Source organism: Spea bombifrons, chromosome 5, assembly GCF_027358695.1.
Source record: "Spea bombifrons isolate aSpeBom1 chromosome 5, aSpeBom1.2.pri, whole genome shotgun sequence".
NCBI classification, from domain to species: Eukaryota; Metazoa; Chordata; class Amphibia; order Anura; family Pelobatidae; genus Spea; species Spea bombifrons.
Genome location: NC_071091.1, coordinates 39172616 through 39197431, shown reverse-complemented (window position 1 = coordinate 39197431; position 24816 = coordinate 39172616). Strand labels below are relative to the sequence as shown.

At 38.4% G+C, this 24816-nt stretch overlaps 1 protein-coding gene across 4 annotated transcripts in view; it reads right to left on the bottom strand.

Annotated features, from left to right (window-relative positions):
* Positions 1-24816, bottom strand: part of PDE1C (phosphodiesterase 1C) — a 350923-nt gene that overhangs the window by 109217 nt on the left and 216890 nt on the right. For all 4 annotated transcript variants that reach the window (XM_053466975.1, XM_053466974.1, XM_053466978.1 and 1 more), the window contains 2 exons: positions 998-1111; positions 224-406 (listed from right to left, as the gene is read on the bottom strand). In XM_053466975.1, coding sequence (XP_053322950.1) covers positions 224-406; positions 998-1111 — 297 coding nt within the window. The remainder of the gene's footprint in view (positions 1-223; positions 407-997; positions 1112-24816) is intronic.

Sequence of the window (24816 nt, the reverse complement as noted above, 5' to 3'; positions counted from 1 at the left end):
AAACTTCTCTTCTTAAGGCAGACTGTAATAAAATGGATTCCTTTATCCTCAGTAGTAAATAGAACTTCCTAAAAATATTTAGGGAATGTAAATTGCATTGCTATATAAACAGACCAATGAATCTCTACTTGGCAATGAATGCCCAAATGAAAACCTTTAATATTAAATGTTTTCAAGTATTGAATTTAGGAACCAATAATTTAATGAAACAATTATTGTCTACCTTTCCACAAATATTCCAGCCTGTACTGCATGGACAATGCTTCTAAACCGTGGCTTTTCTTCAGTCCGCTTCAACATCATCCCCATTTGTCGTGTGAAGGTGGAGGCCAGCCAGTCTCGCACTTCTGAAGGTACAGAGTCTGATTGGATGTCACTTAATTCATCTTCTGTATCTAGTAAGCGTCTGAAGAAAGAAAAAATAGATATTTTTTTGTTTTATGAACACTCAATTTGAGAATAATTATTTGGTATAGCAAAATGTTTACAAAACACACTGCTGATTGGATGGTAGCATCTTATTGTGTCAGAACACATATAGCGTGCTATAGGGTCACCAGGATCCCAAAAGGGCACCTGGTTGTTTCAGTAGGTACTTGTTTTGCTCATTCACTAAGAACGGTGTGTGTCCTCCTTTCTTAGGACATACACTTTTCAATTCACTCACTCATGTTCCCTTTTAACCCCTCCTCATCAATATGAAAACATATTAAATGTTCCTGCTGATTGCACACCAGCAACATGTAGCCCAATGAAGATATATAGCCTAATGCCCCAAACATTATGTAAGGCCAAAACACACTGCAAGTACTGTCTGCATGCACAGCCCTGGCCTGTACAAAACACATTTACAGAAACAAAATGTATAACAACAAATTTGGCATGTGTTTGTGGCAACTGTTCAAGTTTAGCTTTTTTCATATATTTCTAGTATTAAATCCCGATGAATCTGTCTCTTGTATGATTTTTGTTTTTTGACCTGTAAATGAAAACTTACCTGGTTTCGTCGATATAAACTGACTCAAGTACAGTAGCTGCATATTCAAGATTCTTTTTCAGGTCCACTACAGAGGCCTCCCCTCTTTCCAGCTGTTTTACCAAACATCGTAACCTAAAGTTAACAAATAATGAAATAGTTAACACGCAGTACTGAATATACAGTGAATCTATAAAATGGCTGCATTTATAATAAAGCATTTAACAAAAAAAGTATATATTGGTGATAGACCGAAATTAAAATGTATAGGCATATTGTTATTGTTCTTTCAAAATATATTTGTTCTGTTTTACTTAACAAATACACAGATATTCACAAGTCTTTGCTATTTGGTGACGTTGGGTATAAACCTATTTGAATGAATCAATATTTTCTTTTAAAAGGATATTGTAAGTGCTGAAATATGATCTTTGTGGCTGAAATGACCCATCTATCCTATTATCTGTACAATTTTTGAAAATGTCTGTTACAAAAATTAACAATTTGGTTGTTATATCCCTGCGGTCATGATATGAATTTCTCTTAACGTCTTATACAATAACGAGTGCCATGTACAGGGGCCGGACAAATACAAAGAGGATTAAAAAGGTTTGATGTGGGATCTTAAAATGTGTTAAATTTTATACTAATATATGCATATTCCTTTTAATCTCTTATAAACCAGTTTGGCTTAAAGTATTTTTCATCACCATAATTGCCACCTCAAATCTGATGCCACCCTTCCTAAATAAACTCCAGGTGAGCTAACTATTGTTCATTATTTCCTTAATCAATATAAATTAGAAACTATCGCACTGTAACTTACTCAAATAACAAGTTCAGCTTATTTCAGGTCATGGTTGATATTTATGTAAATTTTCCAGCCTGATACTAATAAAGTAGTAGAGCACACTGAATTCTTGGTGGTTCCTTTAAACTATCATAGCTTGACCTGGAGCAAGCTTCATATTATGAATGATGTCTTCACCGACCATGAAACTTTAGAGATCAGAGTTCCACATCTCCAGGATCTGCATAGGCTTTCTTGGCCCCAGAGTTATAAAGTTTCAAATGTTATTGTTAATGTTATGTCAGTTTATGCGATATGCACATAAAGAGCAAGACAGCATGTTGTATAACCAATAGCATTAAAAACTTACATATGCTACAGGAACACAGGAAAAAAAACCATGTCTTTTTGTAAAGCTTTGGTGAGCTTGTATATATCTTAAGTATCTTATTATAATACTAATAAGGGAAAAAGTCTGATTAAAGGATAACACTGATGTAATGTTAAACTTTTCCAAGGAGATAGAAACACAATTCTGGACTTTAGGTGTAAATATTGGTTACTTAAGTAAGGTGTACAGTATGTTGCAACCAGAGATAGGATTCATCTTTAAAACAGAATAAATCAGCACATTGGGAAATCTTGAAGCTAATTTATTATAGGGACTGAGGATTTTAAGTTATTATAAGGCATATTCAACATATAAACTGTCCTTAATAAAACAGCTTCTGATTTCATCACTGTGATGTACCTACTAGGATTGACGAGTTTGTGCCTATGAGCCCACTATGTGTAAGAGTATGTGTTTTTTCATATGAGAGATGACACCTCATTGCTGGCAAAAGTTTACAGATGTATGCAGTAGGCAGTGGAGTGGAGAAAATGTTCCAGAACATTTTATGCCACCATCACCTTGCATAATGAACACCACATCACTTTGCTTGTCTTTTTACAAAATAACCTATTGCTAAATCATTCCATCATTTTATCTTCACAAACATGATGTGATCCTCTTTCTAAAGTACTTAATTACTCAGTTTTTAAGCAATGTTGACTTATGGTTAAGACATGTTTTTTTCACACTAAGATAGGACTAATTTGCTACATACTATAAATAACAATTTAATAGATGCATGTTTTGCATTACTTGGTATAGACAGGGCCTATCATTATCATTATTCAAGAATGAATGTTTATTACTAATCATATACACAATATTTGCATTATGTTTATTCATTCCTTTCAGTCAGACACTAAAATAGCAAATATCAAATACATGTATTTAATGATCTGCATTTAGTTGAACATTAGGGGATACTAGGAAGATGCATGGTCTTTTTACATTAAAATATGTAACAATGACTGCTCTCCCTTGGTAAAAAGAAGTCAGTTCATTTGCCTAGACAGTACCCAGAGTAAGGTTGCCACTTGTTAATGTTCCCCTGGACAGCCTACAAATAAAAAGGTAAGTCTTAGGTCCAGGATTTACCTGGTTATGTCCAGTTATGTCGGTGGCCATGTGTTAAGGACCAGGAAACAGACAGAGATAAAACGTACAGTGCAAAAAACCCTTTTATTGTAAACAAAGCCAAATCGTAATCCAAGAGCGTATACCAATAAGACAACATGGGGAAGGAACCATAGCGTGTAGTCAGACGAGCTGGAATCACAGAGATCAGCAAATTCTTGGTACAAATGCAAGGAAGCATGAGCCAGGAGGGTAGTCAAACAAAGCCAGATCATACGCAGGAACTCGGCAACAACAGAATGCACTTGGTAGCAGGAAGCAAGGTCAACTGAATACTGCAGACTTATATAGGCCTGAGCTTCAAAGAACCACCCACAGTGCACATTGAAAAGACAGAGAGCTCAAAACACTAGGCAAATCTGCTGTGAAACCATGATATTACCCCCTCCTCAATGCCCCCCCACGTGGCATGGCTGGGGTTGCAGGGAAAACATGTGTGAAATAGGAGGACAGGAGCATGGACATCTGGGGCTGGTATCCAAGATCTCTTCTCCGGACTGACCACTTCCAATAGACCAGATATTGAAGCTTCCTAAGGAACCACTGAGAGTCGACAAGGGGGCGGATCTCAAACTCCTTATGGTTGTGAGCAGACACTAGATGGGGTCAAGGAGTGACTGTAGTGAAAGGATTACAAATCAGGGGTTTCAGCAGCGAAACATGGAACACATTGTGGATGCACACATTGGAAGGAAGGTCCAGGGCATAGGCCACAGGGTTAACCCTTCGGGGCATACAGATAGGCCCCACATAACAAGGAGCCAGTTCTGGGAGGGCACCGGGAAGTAGAGATTTCTGGAGGACAACCAGACAATTGTAGGCATTTACAATTTGCCTGAAGCTCCTGAGAATGCTGTGAGCGTTGCAGTGTCTCTTGGACCTGGGCCCATGTGTAATGGATCTGCTGCAGATAATCCTCCAGCGCCAGAATCCCCTGGGAAGTGAAAGTATCAGGAATCATGAAGGGCTGATACCCATAATTTACATGAAAGGGGAGAGCCAGGTGGAGACAGAGACAGCACTTATGAGCAAATTCCTTCCAGGGTAGCAGATCTGACCAGTTGTTTTGATAGTCTTAGATGTAGCACCACAGGAATTGCTCCAAGGCATGATTGGCCCTCTCTGCAGCCCCAGTCGATTGCAGGTGGTAGACCGAGGAGTTGTGCACAGAAGGCCTTCCAGAATATCAAGACAAACTGGCTACCCCGGTTGGAAAGTATGACACTGGGAACCCTGTGTAGCCAATATACCTCTTTGATAAAGACCATAGCCAACTCTTTAGCAGATGCAAACTTTTTGAATGGTATGCAGTGGATCATCTTAGGAAACCGGTCAACAACCATTAGTATAAAAGTGTTGGCAGTGGATTGCGGAAGGTCGACAATGGGTTTAGGGCACACAGCTGCTTTGTATGTATAAATTGTATAATTTCTCAGTTTCATTTCAGAATCTAGAATTTCATGTCAACCAAGTATTAATTTCCAAGGTATTCTCAAAAATTGTTTTCCTATTCAAACTCTAGACTAGATTCCTTGTTTAGATGATGCAAAACCAAAGAAACAAAAAACTAACTTCCACTCACCCTATCACCCAGATTGCCTCATCATATATAATGTGCCTATGCACCGCAGGTGCCTGATACTAAAAGGGTTCATGTACAAGTGATGTAGATTTGTTTTAAATTCCTGGAAAATCAACAGTTAAAAAGTGTCAAATTATATTCACATGCATTGTGTGCAAAGAACAGAAATACATGGCTCCATTGACTATTTTTTTCTCAGATTTATTGAGAACAGAAATTATTTTGCTACAACTGTATGCCAGTTTGCCACTTTTAAATTTTGACTACTCCTGGCTCTCAAACATTAACAGATAATAAATTTCTGGGTGAATAATGAAATTATTATTGGGAAACAGTCTCCTATTTACTATACTTGGAGCAAAGGATTAATTAAATGAGAATACAAATCCAAGACATTCCTGAATACCAGCCAAAAATTGATGTTTATGAGAACTTCTCTTTTAAGAAGTTCTCAAACAGTATTGCAGTTAGAAATACAGAACAATTTAAAATGAACAAATAAACTATAATAAACCGTTTTAATGCACTACTACACCACACAGCATATTTTTTTTTATTTCAAAACTTCCTATTGTGCATATCATGAGTCCTTGACTATTTCGGAGGGGATTTTGGTCATGTTTGTTAATGGGACAGGATTTAGGGGAATGTACAATCTAGCTGACCATGACACAACTCAACAAGCCTACCAACAGTAAATGCTAAGCATTAAAACATAAGAACACTGAAACCAAATTATAAAATGAAAACTCAACAGGAAAAGGTTTAGATGGTAAGTGCAGTAATAGTATTGTGTATTGAAGGGTTGTATCCATCTGATGTTATAGAAGATTGCTGGCTCACATAGCAGAATTAATACCTCCCAGGTGTCCCTTATAGGAAGGTGCTCCTCACCTGATGTCCTTTTTCTAGCCTACAATGTTCCACAGCACTAAAAGTCACAAAAATGTAAAGGAAAATGCATTTATATATAACCGTGTGTAAATAAAATCATTCAGTGTCTCTCTAAATTATGAAATGTTATCAATCAGTCATAAAGTCACTTAAATCTCTGTAAAGACCTAACAAGTGTTCAACTTTGACCATTTAAAAGTGGGAAATATGCTCATGCAAACCTACCGTTTGCATATGACAGAGGTCCAGTGTGACCCTGACCTAGGAGAACAGAGGAAGGCCTGTTAGGCAGTTGCTGTTTTCTCCCTAATAGTATGGCCTGTTCTGGGCTTTCTCCTCACAGTATATTTATAAAGTAGACAAGCGTGACACACCGCACAATGCCAAATTTAACAGTCTCTGACTTATTATACTTTTAACATAGGATTACGTTAATGGGAAAATTTAACCCAGATATTTCTGAATACCAGTAAAAATGCATAAGAGTGACATTTAAACAGCAAAACAAACAGATCACTGAAGGGATGGATGTTGATGGCTGCTCCCTTTCTAAACACTCACTTTAAGAAGAACTTGTAAAAAATGTACATGGTTAAATTAAGAAAACTTAATTATCCAAATTGGCTCTTGGAAGTAAAATCTACATTTACACTTCCTTGATTCAGTTATTAAAAATCCCTTGTTATTCGTAGCCTTAAACCATACATCTAGAACACACTTGGATCAACAATAATCCATTGTAAAATGTCTGCCATTCAGAAATGACATGCAATGAGTCCTCACTAATGCAGGAACTAAACACTTTCCTTTCAAGAATATAATTCCTAAATCCTTTAAATTATATTGACGTCTACAGGCAAAGGTGGTCTATCAATTTCCCAAATACTTCATACAGATCAATGTATTGAATAAACCTTTGTGATGGTGTTTAGCGATTAAAAAATGCTTACAAATCCATTGTATGCGTTTACCAGTGAAATCAATTATATTTACTATTCTGTCCTCTGGATTTGCACGATTACTTCCTACCATTCATATATTTATATATATATATCTATATCTATATCTATATATATATATATATATATATATATATATATATATATATAGATATAGATATAGATATATATATATAAATATATATATATAAAAAAGCAGATAAGCCGAGTACTATGCCTGGATAAAGTGTCACCTTGAAATTAATTGCTCAAGAACAATAAGCAATGTAATTTAAAACAATGTATACATTTGTGGCCCCTAAAAAGTCATAAATCACATTGCCAAAACTTGTTAACATGTATTTGTGATATTACTGAGTATAGTAGATATCCTTTTACAAAACAGTTAGCGTGTCCAGCCAAAGATTAGTAGTTAAGAGCCCGCATATAAAGATAAGCCTGGTGAAATTAGAATACGTATACATTTACTAATTATGTATACATGGGAACTTTCCTGTTTTACGTCATTCCCCAGGTCATGGTGCTCTGTCTCTAGGTCGCGGGAGTTGCGTTTAGGAATGCTCACTCCCTGCCCCATCATCCCTTCATCCCTATACAAATTGAAACTGTCTAGCGCTAGCCCTGGCCCTATAGGCGGCAAGCACTGCCCTTGCAGTTCTGGCTAGCCAAATCGGGAAACTTCCAGGTATGTTAATAGGTAGGTAGGGATCTAGACACAGCCAGTGGTGTTATTTGAGTCTTTATACTTGAAGGATGGTTTCCACTATTTTTATTTTTTATTTTCAAGATTTAGAATACAAAAGAGATGGCAGATCTAATCACAAAAGTAGCTTATACAGAACAGTCATGGGAATATTATGTGTACAGAAGTCATCGTAGTTAGCAAGCATCATTCAATGAAAAAACAGACTTAGTGATGTACAAGAATTTAAGTTCTAGTGGCCAGTGGCCACCCTTTGATATGACCTCCAAGAACACAAGTCTGGGTTAGTTTTGTGTATATGCAATTGTTCTACCTATGCTTGTAACTGGTGTGTTCAGGACATAGTTAAAGAACACGTAAAGAGAACTTGAACAATTCAATTTTTTGTCAGTCTGGTCCATAGAGGCAAGCAATTATTTTACAAAAATGTTAAGTTTTACATTCCATACATGTCCTACTCCTTGCCCTATTCTGCTAAAGTTATGTCCTTTAGGTGAGGTAGTCTGGATGCAAATTTAGACAGAAACATGCATAAAATTACTTCATATTTATTTAACTGGGTAACACATACAGAGGCCCAAAGTTCTTTGGCAAAACGACAGAACTGGAATCAGAAGCCGTCTCCTCACAATTGATAGATTAATCCTTGTGTGCAAGATCTTCTAACATTCAATGATCAAGTGAGGATGATTAAGATGGTGCTACCACAGAAAATATATTAAGTGGTTTTTTTTTTAAAAAAATATATGCGTAGATTTTGTTAAAGATCATTTTCTATAAATTATTATTATCATTTACTGACTATACCATCTATAACATCTCAGGCAATCTTGATTGCTTTCTTATTAACATTCTTTCTGATTTAAAGGGTTGACTAATCACACAATAGTGCAATTGTTCCCACTTAATTTGCGAGGCCAGTTCTTGTCACCAAGTGGTCATTGTATTGCGTCTGTAAATATATTTGTCTAATTGACAACTCACATTTCACATCTGTTTTAGTTTACATTTGAATATATGCAGTTAACTTAATTCAAAACGTAATAGTTCCTGCTGGCTACAAATGCTAAGCTTCTAAAATACCATCTCTGATAATAGCCTTTTCTTCTGGGAATGATCAATTCTATTTCTTTAAATACTATTTCATGAACAGCAGGCAACAGCAGAAGTAAAGTCAATATCACCAGCTTGAGAATATACATGGATACAAGTCACTTTGGTGATTGTATTGCTTGCCTCATGACAAGCTTCAGCATAAATTAATAGTGAGAAAATGTATTTGTGGCGATAAAGTGCACACTTTAGAGTGATATATATATACACTTCAAATTTGCGCTGTAGATCAGGCATCTGGTAGAAGCCCTCAAAGGGTGAAGTGCACAGCGTGTGAAGGGCGAAACGTGTTTTGTGTGCAGGTTGTAACATTATTAGGATTCTATTATTGTGGATGTTTTGTGGACCTTCAGTGTATACTTCTGTTGATTTAGACTTCAAACTGGTATGCGAGGATCCTAATTTTATTAATTTGGCTCAAAGAAATACACCAGGACTGATGTTCTAGCAGTACCTGTTCTAAAATAACAGGAATGAAAAAATGTAATAACCAGCAGAATTGTTTCTCCAAATAGACTGACTATTACTTATTATTATTCCTGTCAACATTGGCAAGAATATACTAGAGGGGATCCTGAACTCTTTAAAAAAACATGCTGCTGCTATGCAATTAAATGCCTAACGGCAGTTGCTTTAATAAATAAAAGAATAGCTCTGCATTTGCCTCCAGAGGTTACTTCCAGTGTATTTTCTTGACAAAAGAGTGTGAGACAACAAAAACCTCTTATCAAAATCTAGTCATGAGAGTACGCATGTATGAATGTTAACATAAGTAGTTACTTTTTTTATATACAAGTCTTCCACAGCTTTACTTAGTTTCATAAGTAAATGTGATAGCCAGCTCAGCAGCTGTTGTGATTTATGTCAGATCATGTACAGTATCTTCTATTGAAATAAACAGTGTCGCCCACTCCCTGTTTCTTGCCTGCCTATTCCCCACCTGCTTAAGCCTAATTGAGGATAGCCCTGCCCTTATGTGTAGATAGTCCCTGAAGGAACCTCCAAGTTCCCTGTGACCTCAACCATTTAAAACCATATACCAGACAGTGTGTGTTATACTTGGTTAAACTTGTTGAAACTATGTACACATCACGTTTTCATATACTGTATGTGTATAATACATTCTAACTTAAAGTGTCCTAAAAAAAGGACATTGAAGATTTAACAATTAGTAGGGTGGAAACAATCAATTCAGATATTGAATTAATCCAAAGGTAAAGACAACTTGCAATGCCATGTATATAAAGCCTATACAAAAAAGAAAGAGATACAACTGATTTGCAGGTGGGATATAGGTAAAACATAGCAAGTACGTGAGTAATAAAGGGAAGTAAGGAAAAAAAAGATCTGTAAAATGGGCAGGGCCTGGGAATGAATGGGCAAGTTCGCTGTTAAGCACCATTCCTTTTTTCTTCTGTGGCACCATTAAAAGCAGGGGCGTATCTGTATGTGGCACCCCCCCAAAAAAAAAAGATGGACCCCAGAAAGTCTCATGTGTTGAGGTAGGTTTGGTGTCAGGGCACAACAGAACCCTCAGCATAACAAGGGGATATGGACAAGAGGTCTACACTGGGAATCTACACATAAAAAAATACATGGAGAGGGGGGAGAGTGACAGAAGTGCTTATTGCCCAGGGTGCAATTTAATCAAGTAACAGTCCAATTGCCACTAAGCAGGTCTCTACTCTTTTATTTAGCCACTTGTAACGTACAGTAAAATTGTTATGTTTCCCCTATCATTGCTTATAGTGAACTGTGCCTTTAAGTTGAATCAGGTGAATACCACCTTGTTCCTATTTAAACCGTATCCAGCCAAGCCTCCCTGCACTTGCAATGTGTTAAGTGTTTGTCTCCTCCAGGTGCTATTCCAAAGCATTTCCAAGGAGACCAGCCTCTCTCCTCTGTCCTAAACCAGCTGGTTATCTGAGACTGACTCTTTGCTTCCTCTCACTACTGTGTATTGAGTCTGAGCAAGTTCCAACAAATCACGCTACATCTGATTTACGTCCTCCTATGACCCACTTACCTTCACCAGATCCACAGCTTCTCTGGCTCCTTCTAGGACGTTGTTTGTCCGACTGCTTCAAATCCAGGATTGGATACTTTATTTTCGTTATAGTTAAATTGTTGCAACTATCAAGTTACAAGGTATATTATTATGCCTTTCTATTTAGACATTTATAAATCAATCTAAAATTGACTTTGATATTGTTTGATTGTCAACAGTTAAGGTACCATACAAGAAACCATAACAAATATTTTAAGTTTGTAAAGACTACTTAGACAAGAAACTTTTACAAGTGGCAATACCTAATAGTGCTTAGCTAGATATAGCTGAAATTACGGGAAATATCTATTGGGAATCTGTGGTGTCACAAGGGTTGCTGTCACCTGGTGTGGTAGCTCATGGTGTCACCTCCTTGGATCTGTAGCAGACCATACAGAATCATTGAAAATTTTATTTGTACTAATGGTTACTCGTAAATCATAATTACTGTATATCACCGATTTGTAATGTCCCAGCACCCAGATTACACACAGACATGGGATTTGTCCAGATCGCATCCACAGAACTTAGCAAGCACCCAGATTACACCTACAGTGGCCTGTCCCCTCTCAGGCAGGGTTCTTCTCAGTCTATCTCACACACACTTTATTTATTCTATACCCTTTATGACCAAAACAGTAACAGTAACAGTAAAGGATAGACTGTCAAACTACATACATCTCTTGTTTCTTCTTTCCAGCGGTGGAGTGGAGGTGCCCCAATGTATTTCTGCTCTCTAGGCTAGAGCCTATCTGGCCTATAGGTAGTGGTGGTTCTGAGCACAGCAGAGAGTTATCATCTGGTGCAGTCCGGACCTGCCACACCACCCTAGTGACATCAATGTTGGCAATGCATTATCTTCAACTCTACTACATACTACATACTACTACATTAAAGTACCATTTTTGCAAGCAGAACACTTTTTGTGAATAGTTTAACACGACTCAAACATAACTGTTGTGTTGTGCCTAGGGCTACAATACACTACATTAAATGTTAAGCATTTTATTTATATTACATTTCCTTCTAGGGGGAAATAGTATCTTTATCTGCAATTAAATTGGGTTGGATACGATTTGGTTGCAGGCAACCATACTATTCTTTACTGTAACCATTTGCAATAGTCATTCATCAAAATAATCCTGGCAATGCCCACTTCTCATGCAGTCTGCCAAAAGGCTGACTTTACAGTTCTGCCCTTTAAGTGTTTTCTCCAATGATTAATTTTACGGAATTGGAGCATTTACATTATTTTAACAGCAGAACTACAAATGTAATGAAAATGTGTGCCTTTCACAGATTTTAACAAAAGAGGAATTAACTAAAGCTAGTGTATATTTTAAATCAGTAAGCTTGTTATGGAGAACTTTTAGTTTAGCAAGGACTATTTTACTAAAAAGTGAATAAAAAAAAAAAAATGATGACCTTGTCGGCAAATGCAGGATACCCAATACATTTACTAACCTGGACTTCTTCCTTTTCTCCTCACCTTTACACAGGCTATATAAACCAGCAGCAACCAGAAACTTAATAGGCGTGGAGGAATAACTTAATGGTAAAGGTTATAAATGCAGGTTTCCATTACTGGGAATAATTCTGTTTTTCCGCGGATTGATATATATATATATATATATATATATATATATATAGTGAGCTGGAGTCATATAGCCACACAGTCTTCGGGGAGGAAACTAGACTTGGGCGCCGGTCAACTCTTCATGTTCGTCTTCGTGGGGGTAAAAATCTTCATATTCCGCGAATATTCGCCCATTCCTGTCTTCGGTTCGGGCGAATATTCGTGTGCATTTTTCGTGTTCGTTTTTTTCCGTTATTTGTAGAAGGGGTTAATACAGGGTTAATGTGGTACGGACTACGCAACAGCTTTGGCGCCAGGAGTTTAAATGTCCGTACGAGTAACTCTATTGGTCACCTGCAGGAGCCTCCTCTGCCATCAACCAATGAAGTACATCTGTACATCATTGGTTGATGGCAGATGAGCCCCCTGCTGGCGACCAATAGAGTCGCTCGTAAAGACTTTTAAAATCCTGGCCTAGCAACTTGGCCAGCAGAGACCACTGGTCTCCCTGCTACAACAGTTAAAGGTCTGTACAAGCAACTTTATTGGTTGTTTGTACGGACTTTTAACTGTTGGAGCAGGGACAGCAGTGGTCTCTGCCGGCCAAGTTAACCCCTGAGGGCGAACCTACGGATTTCCGCTCCCGTTAGCTCGTTTTACCGCCACTATCTTCGCTTCATCGTTTCTTTGGGACGAACATAAAAACGCACTCTTCGTGTTCCTTTTTCATGTTCGCCCGAAGACGAATGCGCAAGTCTACTAGAAACCCCACACAAGGTTGCATATCTTTATAATATAATTACAGTCATTTTTATTAAAAGGTCTAGCAAACAAAACATAACAACAAAACAAACAAAAGAAGAGCCTTGCTCTCTGAGCACTAACTAACATTTGAAACTGACTATAGTTGAACAGCTTACCCGCTGCCAACAAAACAAAATGAAGCACAGACCAGTTTTTTTCTTAAGGAATATTTAAGTAGACTCTTGTGGAGAGAATTTGTATCACACTATACAGACCAAAGTATTGGGACAACTGATCATTATACCAACAGGGACTTTTATGACATTGTATTCTAAATAGACATTGATATGTAGCTGGTACTCCCTTTTGCAGCAATAAAAGCTTCCATTCTTCTGGGAAGGCTTTCTACAAGATTTTGGAATGTTTCTTTGAAAATATTTTGCCCATTCATCCAGTGGAGCATTTATAAGGTTGTCACGGAAGCCTCCGTGACTTGGGACTTGGGGGGGTGCTTAAAAGGAGCCCTGGATTGCATTACATACTTCCAGTGGACATTACTTGTAGTGCAATATCTGGTTCCCTTACTTGGATTTTGCATATGATCTGCATATTGTGTTTTACATATGGTGTGATGCATGCTGGTTATAACTCACCTCCAGCCTATTGAAAGGCTCTTGGCTCCTGGTGGTGATTGCTTCCTCAATAAAGTTAATTCCTGTTTTACCTCAATACGAGTCCTGTCTTGTTATTTTGGTAAGCCCTTGTCAGGGTGCTATGTTTCTGTATACTACAGTGCCGCCGAGCTATGTTTCCTGCTGTCTTTGACGCTAGTCCTGCCCGACGGTTGAAGTTCTGTGTTCCCGGTGGCCATAGGGAGACGGAAGGATCGTCTGGCAGGTGTACCGAGTCGGGGAACAGGTCGTTCCCGTCACAGAGGTCGAGCACTGAAGTTGGATGAGAAAGCCTCATGTCATATGACATACAAAAGGGGCTATGCTTCTGTATACTACAGTGCCGCCGAGCTATGTTTCCTGCTGTCTTTGACGCTAGTCCTGCCCGACGGTTGAAGTTCTGTGTTCCTGGTGGCCATAGGGAGACGGAAGGATCGTCTGGCAGGTGTACCCAGTCGGGAAACAGGTCGTTCCCGTCACAGAGGTCGAGCACTGAAGTTGGATGAGAAAGCCTCATGTCATATGACATACAAAAGGGGCTATACCAGCTATGAGACATACAACTAGGTGCCATGGAGCATGAAACCCGTAAGACCAAGGTGCCATTTTATTAAATTAATCTTTAATAAAGATTATGGATTTATCCAGTGGAGCCGCTTTCAATCTTTTGTTTTGCCCAAAAGACAAGACTGGATATTACATATGAATCTATATCTACGTTCCTGAATTTCACCACTGGTGATCTCCTTTGGGTACCAGTACATGAAAACATGAATACTTACACTGGTAGCCTGTCATATTTACCTTCTTAGTTGGTAAATGGCCTATAAGTCTAAATTAAACAACTTCAGGAGCATCCACTCAAAATCAGTCTGCTATCTTTACATCTCTCGCTCTCTGCCAGGTATAGAAGAAAGCAGAACTAGAAGCACTGCTAAGCAGCAGCCTTCAGTTACCAACCTATATAAATATTCTTTCTTTTTTTTTATATACTGTTGACAGGAGGTAGGCCAGTGGTAGAGTTATTTGGGGAGGTATTTTGGAACTGTGTTTTATACTTCTTTTATTCACTGATCTTTTATTTTTTTATATTTAGTTGTTTTATTACCGTTATTTAAAGATTAGCAATTATTTTGATACGTTATATGCATATGCTGAAAATTCTACGTAACACTGGCAAACTGGCTAACGTATGTACATTTTACTGTGCAAAAAACTTTGCTTTTTTATGCCGGGTGCACTTTACAGAGGAACAGTACACTTACATGTTAAAGTTATCTACATTAATTCCAGTTACTGCAACTCTTTTAAAATTTATCAACAGACGAGTACCAAAGACATCATGATTTACTGCTTATTATGCACAAATAATTGAAGAGACACATAATGTGGACAATTTCATTACTTAATGTCTAAATTTGATCAAAAGTAGCAAATGTTTAAAAATGGTAATTTGCAGGATTTGAGTTCAGGTTCGCTGCCAAATTAAGCATTTTATAGCTGATTCTGGCACTCATGAACTGGCTGAAGGGATGTTTTTGCTTAATGAGATTGTCTGGACCAAAGCTTGGATCGGTTACCTTCTGATCTTTTAATTAAATTAAAATCTAGGGAGCTTAGCAGAATGAACGGCCCAATCGTTTTTTCTTTCTCAACTGAATGCTTTGTAAAGCAATATACCTGATGTGCTGAGCACTTATGGATTGTTCTACATATTTTAGCATGATAAAGCAATTAAAATGTTAGTTACACAACGGTAATAGATATATGTTCAGTAGTAGTAATAGTAGTAGAATGTTTTCATTAAAATGATAACTGTAATCCTGTTTTTACAATCCGAAAAGTGGACATGGTCATTTTTATGGTTTTTAAATGCATAAAAATTTGACCACTATGATTTTTGTTTGTGTACTGTTTGGAAATGATTATATCTTTTAACCCATAGAAGCACAGAAAAGGGGGTCATCTGTATACTGGGAACTTCCTGGGTTTGCCAGGAGTCTGTAAGTGAAGTACTGCTGCCGTGGTCTCTTTCCTCTGTATCTAGCAGGGGAGTGCTTGCCCACTTCTCATCCACTCCAGCCCATTTAGTCTTGCCTGGGGGGTAGCCCTGCCCTTGTGTGTGTGTCTAACCCTGCCAACATATGAAGCCCCTCCCTCTCATGAAGCCACTTCCCCCAAGAAGCGAGAGAGATTTGGCTGGTCTACCCTGGGAAGTTCCTGGTTGTGGTCATAGGTCATTAAAAATGCCCCCCTCCCCTCAAAAAAAAACATTATTGTTCAATACATACCATGCTAATTACTTTTTGTACCATTTGTGTTAAGTGAATGTAGCTGACTCCAAAAAAAAGTAAAGTTTTACTTATATTAGATATATTGTTTTCATAACAAAAGTATCATGATTAAGTTGAGATTTCTGTATTTCAATATAAAATATTGTAGAAAATTGTACTAGATTCTCCAGGTCTTGTGTTATTCCACAAATCCTACATACAAAGTGTTTTACGTTCAATAAACCTGAGGTAGAGTTGCCTCAGCAGTCTGCGCCCCCTCACAGCTGCGCTCTAGCCGAGTGCCTTACTCGCTTCACCCTTCCTACGGCCCTATTTAGCAAGGCAACTCCTCAAAAGGGCAGAGCCTTGTGTCATGTGACCAGAGGCGCCCCTCGTTCTCCCTCGCATCAAAAAAAAAAAAGACAGTGTTTAAAAGCCGCTCGCTGGTGCCCGATGCTTCAGTGCTGAGCGCCGAAATATGACGTCATATTAAGGCGTGAAGCAGTGAAGCAGCGGGCACCGCAGCAGTGCAAGAAGGCCGAAGCCTCGTGCTCCCTTCGCTGGACCTCAAGGTGATAAGGAGTGATAAGGGAGGGAGAGGGGTTAGGGAGTGATAAGGGAGGGAGAGGGGTTAGGGAGTGATAAGGGAGGGAGAGGGGTTAGGGAGTGATAAGGGAGGGAGAGGGGTTAGGGAGTGATAAGTGAAGGAGAAGGGTTAGAGAGAGTGATAAGTGAAGGAGAAGGGTTAGAGAGAGTGATAAGGGAAGGAGAGGGGTTAGAGAGAGTGATAAGGGAAGGAGAGGGGTTAGAGAGTGATAAGGGAGGGAGAGTGGTTAGAGAGTGATAAGGGAGGGAGAGGGGTTAGAGAGTGATAAGGGAGGGAGAGGGGTTAGAAAGTGATAAGGGAGGGAGAGGGGTAAGGGAGGGAGAGGGGTTAGAAAGTGATATAAGTAAAGAGTGGATTAATGTGTGCATGCATTGAGTGAATGAGGGAGAGCATGAGTTAATATGTGAATGTATTGTCTGAATGAGGGAGAGCATGAGTTAATGTGTGGATGAATTGTCTGAATGAGGGAGAGCATGAGTTAATGTGTGGATGAATTGTCTGAATGAGGGAGAGCATGCGTTAATGTGTGGATGAATTGTCTGAATGACAGTGTGAATCAGTGAGTGACTGTAAACGTGTTTGTGTGTATCATAGATGTATAATTGTGGAAGGGCAAAGATGGCACTAGTAGGAGGTTTGAGCCTTGGGGACCAAGATGGCACAGGCAGGGTGTATCTGGGACAAAGATGGCACAGGCCGGACTGTTTGGGGACAAAGTTGACTTGTGCTGGGCTATTTGGGGACAAAGATGGCAAATCTTATGTGTGTGTAATTTGGGTGCTGGTCAGGTTCTATGCGGGCAGTGGCTGGCTTTGGGGTGTGCAACCTGTGATCTATGTCTGTAATTTAGGGGGTTTTAAATATACCTTTTAATGCCGTGTTTTTATGTGAATTCCAATTGATCTATACCTGCAAAGCTGGGTTTTTGTGTTATTCTGTAGATCCATATCTGCTACGCTATGTTTCCATACATTATTTATGTATACCTGGAAATACAGAGTTAATATGTCTTATTCAGTTGATTAATACTTGCAATGCTGTTTCCATGTATTTATTTGATCTATACCTGCGATGCTACGTTTCATATATTATTATTATTGTATACCTGCAAATATAGGATTTGTATGTCTGATTCTGTTTATTTGATATATACCTTTACTGCTGAGATCACAAGTGAATTTCAATTGATCTGGGTTTGTGTGTTGATCTATACCTGCTATCGGCAGCAGGGTCTAATATTTATATATATATGGGCAGCAGGGGCTAATAAATGGGTTTTAGATATTTGGACGGGCGCAATTTCAGTGCTTGCCATAGGCGCTATTTTCGGTAGATATGCCTCTGCATGTGACATAGAGTCATGTGTACCACCCTCTGTGACTTGATCACAATATAATGATTGGAGTTATGTTGTACCACTGGCAACATCTTGCTCACTATATAGTGATTGGAGTTTTGCTGTAAGTGTGTGTGTGTATATATATATATATATAGATATAGATATAGATATATATATATAGATATAGATATATCTATCTATCTATATATATATATATATATATATATATATATATATATATATATATATATATATAATCTTCTAGATTGTAAGCTTGTCTGAGCAGGGCCCTCCTCACTTGTTGTCTCTGTAAGTCAAATTGTTATGTTACATACTACTTGTTATGTCCTGTCCACCCATTGTACAGCGCTACGGAATTTGATGGCTCTATATAAAACAATAAATAATAATAATATATAATTGCACTCTGATATCTGATAAAGCAGTTGTGAGTATGTCTGAATGATCAGCTTGTATAATGCATGTATACGTGTGTGTATATGTATCTGTATGTAGATGTATATATAGATCAGCGCAGGCACATATATCTGTGAGAAATGTTTATGTGCACCGCGGGCACTGGCCCACTGATCCTTTGCCGTTTTGCTGGGTTGCCACTCCTTGCTGTAGTATCTCACACACTCTCAAGCTTGTTTTATAAGCAGATACATGTCTTATTTGGGAACTCATATGCACTGTACCAAGTCACAACGTAAGGCACACCCTGCAAATGCCCAGTCGACCGCTGCTTTATAACTCAGAAGTACATGCATCCACATCCAATAGAGGCATCTAGATGTAGAAGTGTAGTGTGCAGTCATAAATATTCATCATACAGCTGTATGCCAGATTAAGGTCAGATTAAGGAGCTTGGGGGCCTGAAGCAGTTATACAAAAATAGCTTTGTTTCACTTGTCTCATGCCTTAATGTTTTCCACAGCACAAATAAAACATAATTAATCAATGTAAAAAAGTATACGTTTATTGCAGTACAAATAAATGCATACTAAAAAAAAGGAGTACCTACATTTGGATGGAAGATGGCCTAAACAACTAAATACAACAATTTCTCCCACAGTGAATTTATGAAAGCCTGTGGAGGAGCAGATTTCATTAGCATTGCCATAAAGAATCAGCTCAGTGTGGTATTTGAGCAGGGAAAATCACCCCAAATATTACATGATTAACAACAATGACAGCCTCTGGGTCTGCAGAGAAAGGGAGTTTATTGGAACTAAATCAGATAAAACCGGGTTTTTTGCCATTTAAGTTAATAGAAAATAAGATTGTAACACTGGTCCATATCACTAAAAAGCAATTCACTACTAAATGCAGCACAATCACCAGAAGCACTCATCGGCTTTAATTTTGCCCAAAATATTGTTCATAAATGTGTTACTGTTTATTGAGCTACAGTTTTACATAAATGTTCATGGCAGTGATGCTCAGACATGCACAGAGTGCTAGGGCATATTGATATGATACTTGTACCATATACAGCATTACATAATTGTCTATACATATTATGAGTAATGTTCTGGTATCAGAGTAGATAAATGGATTGTATAAAATGTTTATGTACTGCATAATACAACATACCAGAGAAAACAAAAAAAAAACAATTTCTACCTAAAGGCAGGTTTTTAAAACATGTATAGGCCCAGGGCCAGCCCAAGACATTGTGCTACCTGGGTCCGAGAAAGAAATGAGGCCCCCTCAAACCACGCCCACCAAAACCACAGCCACATCTATTATGTTATATAATGATTAACTAAACTAAAATGAAATATATCACAAAGTGACATGCTGCACACATACACTTACAGATACACACAGTCACAAACACACACCTATAAGTAGACACACTCTAACATATCCAGACACAGGGGCGTACCTAGAGTATTTGGCACCCGGGGCGGATCCTGTATGTGGCACCCCCCCCCACACACACACACTTTAAAATGACCTGGCCGAAATTGAATATGACCCCCCTCACACACCATAAAAAAATCTAACACTTTTATTTAAAGTAAGTAACACACCAAAATAGGACAAAACAATTAAATAACAATATATATATATATATATATATATATATATATATATATATATATATACGGTATATATATATATATATATATATATATATATATATAATTGTTAACAGCAATCACATTCCTATCATGCCCAGGCATACCCAGATTCCAGGAGGCACTCGCAGACTTGGCATGATAGGAGTATGATTGCCCTATCTACCCTTTCTTGCTCCCTTCTGCCCTATCTACCCCTTCTCACTCCCTACTCCCTATCTACCCCCTTTCCCCTGTCTCACTCCCTTCTCCCTATCTACCCCCTCCTAACTATCTACCCTCTCCCTCTTTGAAGTTCACTTAATTTTCAGGAGTCCTGCGGTGGGGGTGCAAGGCCTCTGTCTCCCAGCTCTGCCACTGTATGGAACAGTATAGAGTGATGGGAGTTATGATGTACTTTAGAGCATAATTATATAATGAAAAATACATTGGAAACGGTACAGCATAACACCCATCACTCTCACACACTTACCAATCCACACGCATACCAATCCACACGCATACCAATCCACACGCATACCAATCCACACATATACACTAATCCACACATATATACCAATCCACACTTACCAATCCACACATAACAATCCACAAACACATACCAATCCACACACTTACCAATCCACACATAACAGTCCACAAACACATACTAATCCACACACATACCAATCCACACACATATGCTAATCCACACACATACCAATCCACACACATACTAATCCACACACACATACACCAATCCACACACATACACCAATCCACACACACATACACCAATCCACACACATACACCAATCCACACATATACACCAATCCACACACATATACTAATCCACACACACATACCAATCCACACACACATACCAATCCACACACATGTACTAACCCACACACACATACCAATCCACACACACATACCAATCCACACACACATACCAATCCACACACACATACCAATCCACACACACATACCAATCCACACACATACACCATTCCACACACATACACCAATCCACACACATACTAATCCACACACATACCAATCCACACACATATACTAATCCACACACATACCAATCCACACACATATACTAATCCACACACATACCAATCCACACACACATACCAATCCACACATATACTAATCCACACACATACACCAATCCACACACATACCAATCCACACACATACCAATCCACACACATACCAATCCACACATATACCAATCCACACACATACCAATCCACACACATACACCAATCCAGACATATACCAATCCACACACATACACCAATCCACACACATACACCAATCCACACACATACACCAATCCACACACATACACCAATCCACTCTCACTGTATGCTTTCCTGCCTTTCCTCTTTTCTCCTTACAGCTCCTTTTCCTGCTCTTCGCTCCTCTTCTTCTTCAGTTCTTCTGTCTTCTTCCGAGGGCACGGGGTTCAGAGGGCACGGACAGCGGTGGGCGTGGCTTCAGTGTTGTGCGCCGGGATCTGACAACAAACCCCGGCGCACGATAGCTGTTGCCGCGCGGATCGCTCCTCCAGCGGCGGACATTACTGTCCGTCTCTGGAGGGGTGCCGGGTGCCGGCAAGTTGGCACCCCCCTGATGAGCGGCACCCGGTGCGGACCGCCCCCCCCCCGCTAGGTACGCTACTGTCCAGACATACACATAAACAAACACACAGTACACCATGTGCCCTCCATATTACTATCAAGTCCTCCTTTACCACTGGAAAGAAAAGGGATTTGCTCTGGGCCCAGCAGCCACTTGCTGGTACAAATTATATATTTTTTTCCAGTTATTTGTAAGCAAAGAAAATTACAGTATATATGCAGCAACAGTACACTTCACTTAGGGTTTATTTTTTCCCTCAGTGTATATCAATTTCAAGCCCCCTTATGGAGGAAAACATTCCACAAGATGTGGGCTCTGCTTGTGCTGATATTCTACAGATTAATGTGTTAACACTAGCACTTCACAATTTGCTTTGGATCTGGAAGACAGGCTAAAAAAGGATGGGAGGATATTTTCTTCCAACAATCATGCTCTCTATGCACTACTTTATACTGCATACTTCTAATGTGCAGTGTTTATGTGCAAGGATGGCAATGGAACATGAAATTATGAGGTGGTGTTAAGTAACATCTCATAATGGCCCTCTCTGACAACTTAACAATTTCACAAGACTTAGGCGCCGGCAGAATATTCATGTTCTTTTTCGGGGGTAAAATTTTCTTTGTTTTCTGCAAAAATCGTCTGTCTTTGGTTTGGACAAAGTTCGTCCACCATTTTCTTTTTCAGAAATCCCATTCATCAGTCCGGTGGCCATGGAAAAAATAAATAAACGTGTAGCACTTCAAAAGGAATTTGAGACCAATGAATGGAAGAAAGAGGGTTAAGTTAGCTTAGAGTAATAGGGTTAAGGTTAAGGATAGTGGTGTACTGGTTAAATAATCTTAATTAAATTAATTACATTATTTATTGAACTTAATTAAATTAAAGCTTATAGTTAGTCTTAGACACCAAGTCTCACACAGAAGAATCTTACTCTGTAAAATGCTCAGATGCAGCACAGCAGTGTCACATAAAGCAGTCACAGTGGAATGAACGGATCACCTGCCTGTTCTGCTCTTATATAGTCTCTCTTCATTACTAGTCTGCTTTTTTTACTTTGAAACATGCAGCACAACCATTGGACAAGTCCTTAGTATGATGTGACAAGAATGAGCTGATTGGACAAACAAAGATCAGCTCACTCAACAACTCTCCTGTTAGTGCAGTTTCTTTTGGCACGAAAACACATTTGTACAAAAAGGAATGTACAAATCTAAATGTTTTATTCACATTTAGTTTCTATTCCAGTTGTTGCTTATATGTAGACGGTAAGGCAGGTGTATGCGCAGATCCAGAACCCCATCTTTGTGGAGGCCACTACCACAGTTGGAGCTGAGTGAAAACACATGGGACAACATACAATTTTGTAGAAAGGGAATATAACCACTAGCACTAACAAGAAATAAATTACAATAATATTCTGAAACGCCCTTCATATTACATAACATTAACAATTCAAATACACTGCTTCATTCATGTGTTTATTTTCTTTATAAAACTCTCAATGACTCTTGGTATTCACCGGGTGCAGGTTTGAGAGTTGGGGAGTGCTTGTATATGACATCATACGTAAAGGTTCTTCTCAAAAGGTACAGCAGAGGTTGGTTGGAAACGTATCGTATCAGGCAATAATGGCTTGTGTCTGCAGTTTGAAATTTCCAAGTGGCCCCAGTTAAAAGAGAAATTGATCATCCTTATTGCCTGTAAGAGTTCTTTGATGTAAGCCTTTGTGCTCTTCTGTATGTGTTTATTTGCCTCACACCTGTATACCTCGTTCTATTTCAGTGACATGTTTTATTGTCATTTTGCGTAAACAAAAATCTCCTCACTACTCAATTTCTCAACAGTGACATAAGGTGTATTAGTTTAAAAAAATCCAAAAGGTCTTCTTAAAAAAAAAAAACCTTCCATGACCTTCCCCTTTGTTAGTAGTTGAAGAGTGGCTCAAGTATCTCCCACTAATAGAGTTCCTCTGCTACTATTAGTAAACACAATATGCAAACGTGAAAGGAATATCAAGCTGAGCAGGAAGTCTAATGCCCTAATGCTGCACATTATCCCACCTCCATCAAACTTCGGCATCCCTTGAACCCAATTTGTCCACAGATAGAGACGCTTGATTCATCCAATGGCTGTGTTCTTTACAATACTTCAGCCAAAGTTTGGCATTGTGCATGGTGATCTTTGACTTGTGTGTAGCTGCTCTGCCATGGTAATCCATTTTTTTTATTTATTATTTTTATTAAATTTAAATATTTCCAACATACATTCCCCCCAAAAAAAGTAAGAATACATCACGTCATCAAAATTGACCAAGGGATATTCTCAGTTGTAATTCATTTTATGAAGCTCTTAACGCACAGTGTTTGTGCTGATGTTGCTTCCAGAGCCACTTTGGAACTCTGTCAGAGGATCACCAGGGCAGAACTAACAGGGCAGACATTTCACAAACTGACTTGTGATACAGGTAGACAGTGCCATGTTTAAAGCAACTGAGCTCTTCAGACTCTCAATTCACTTCATAGACCTAATGTCCACAAAATCTACTTATTACAAACAGCATGTTATGGAGCCTGTGACAGTTGAGTAAAGTCATCCATAGGGTAAGGGGCCAGTTGGGGAGATCAAAAATCTCCCTTGTATCTGTCTTATTGGGCAGCGGAACTATCAAAGTGAAAGGTGAAAATGGAGTATGTCATACCATATCCTGATTCTGAATATTTTTCACAAGAATAAGTGTTTACTGTTCCTTTAAATTTAGATATTTTTTAACAGTTTTAGTGTTAAGATGTACTCCCTGGTAAAAAAAAAAAAAAAAAAAAAAAGCAAATCGTTTTATGTTTTTTTTTTTTGTTTTTTTTTATTATTAAAATGCTTTTATACAGTTTTCCATACCATTCTTTAAGTCGAAGCTAATATTTTTAAATAAAATGTACAGTAGTTATTCTATGTTTCCCCAACAAAATGGGTGCATTTTCTGTTCTACATATATTATACACCATCTATATTGTGTGATAGAGGACATTCAATGACTAGGTTTCTAGTGACATCAGATTGTAGATATCTTTCCTTTTTAAGATAGGAATACGTTTTCTACCATTGATTAGACTCCCACTTTTCAAGCATTATCACTTCAAAAAAAGGAAGCTTGGACATGAACAATACCTTTAAAATTGGGTAATCTAACATAAACATGTTCTAAGGGAAATCCTCTGCTAATCTCTTGTTTGTCATGCTCTGAGGATTGACCCTAGAGAATGAACAGAAAAACTAGGACACCTACAT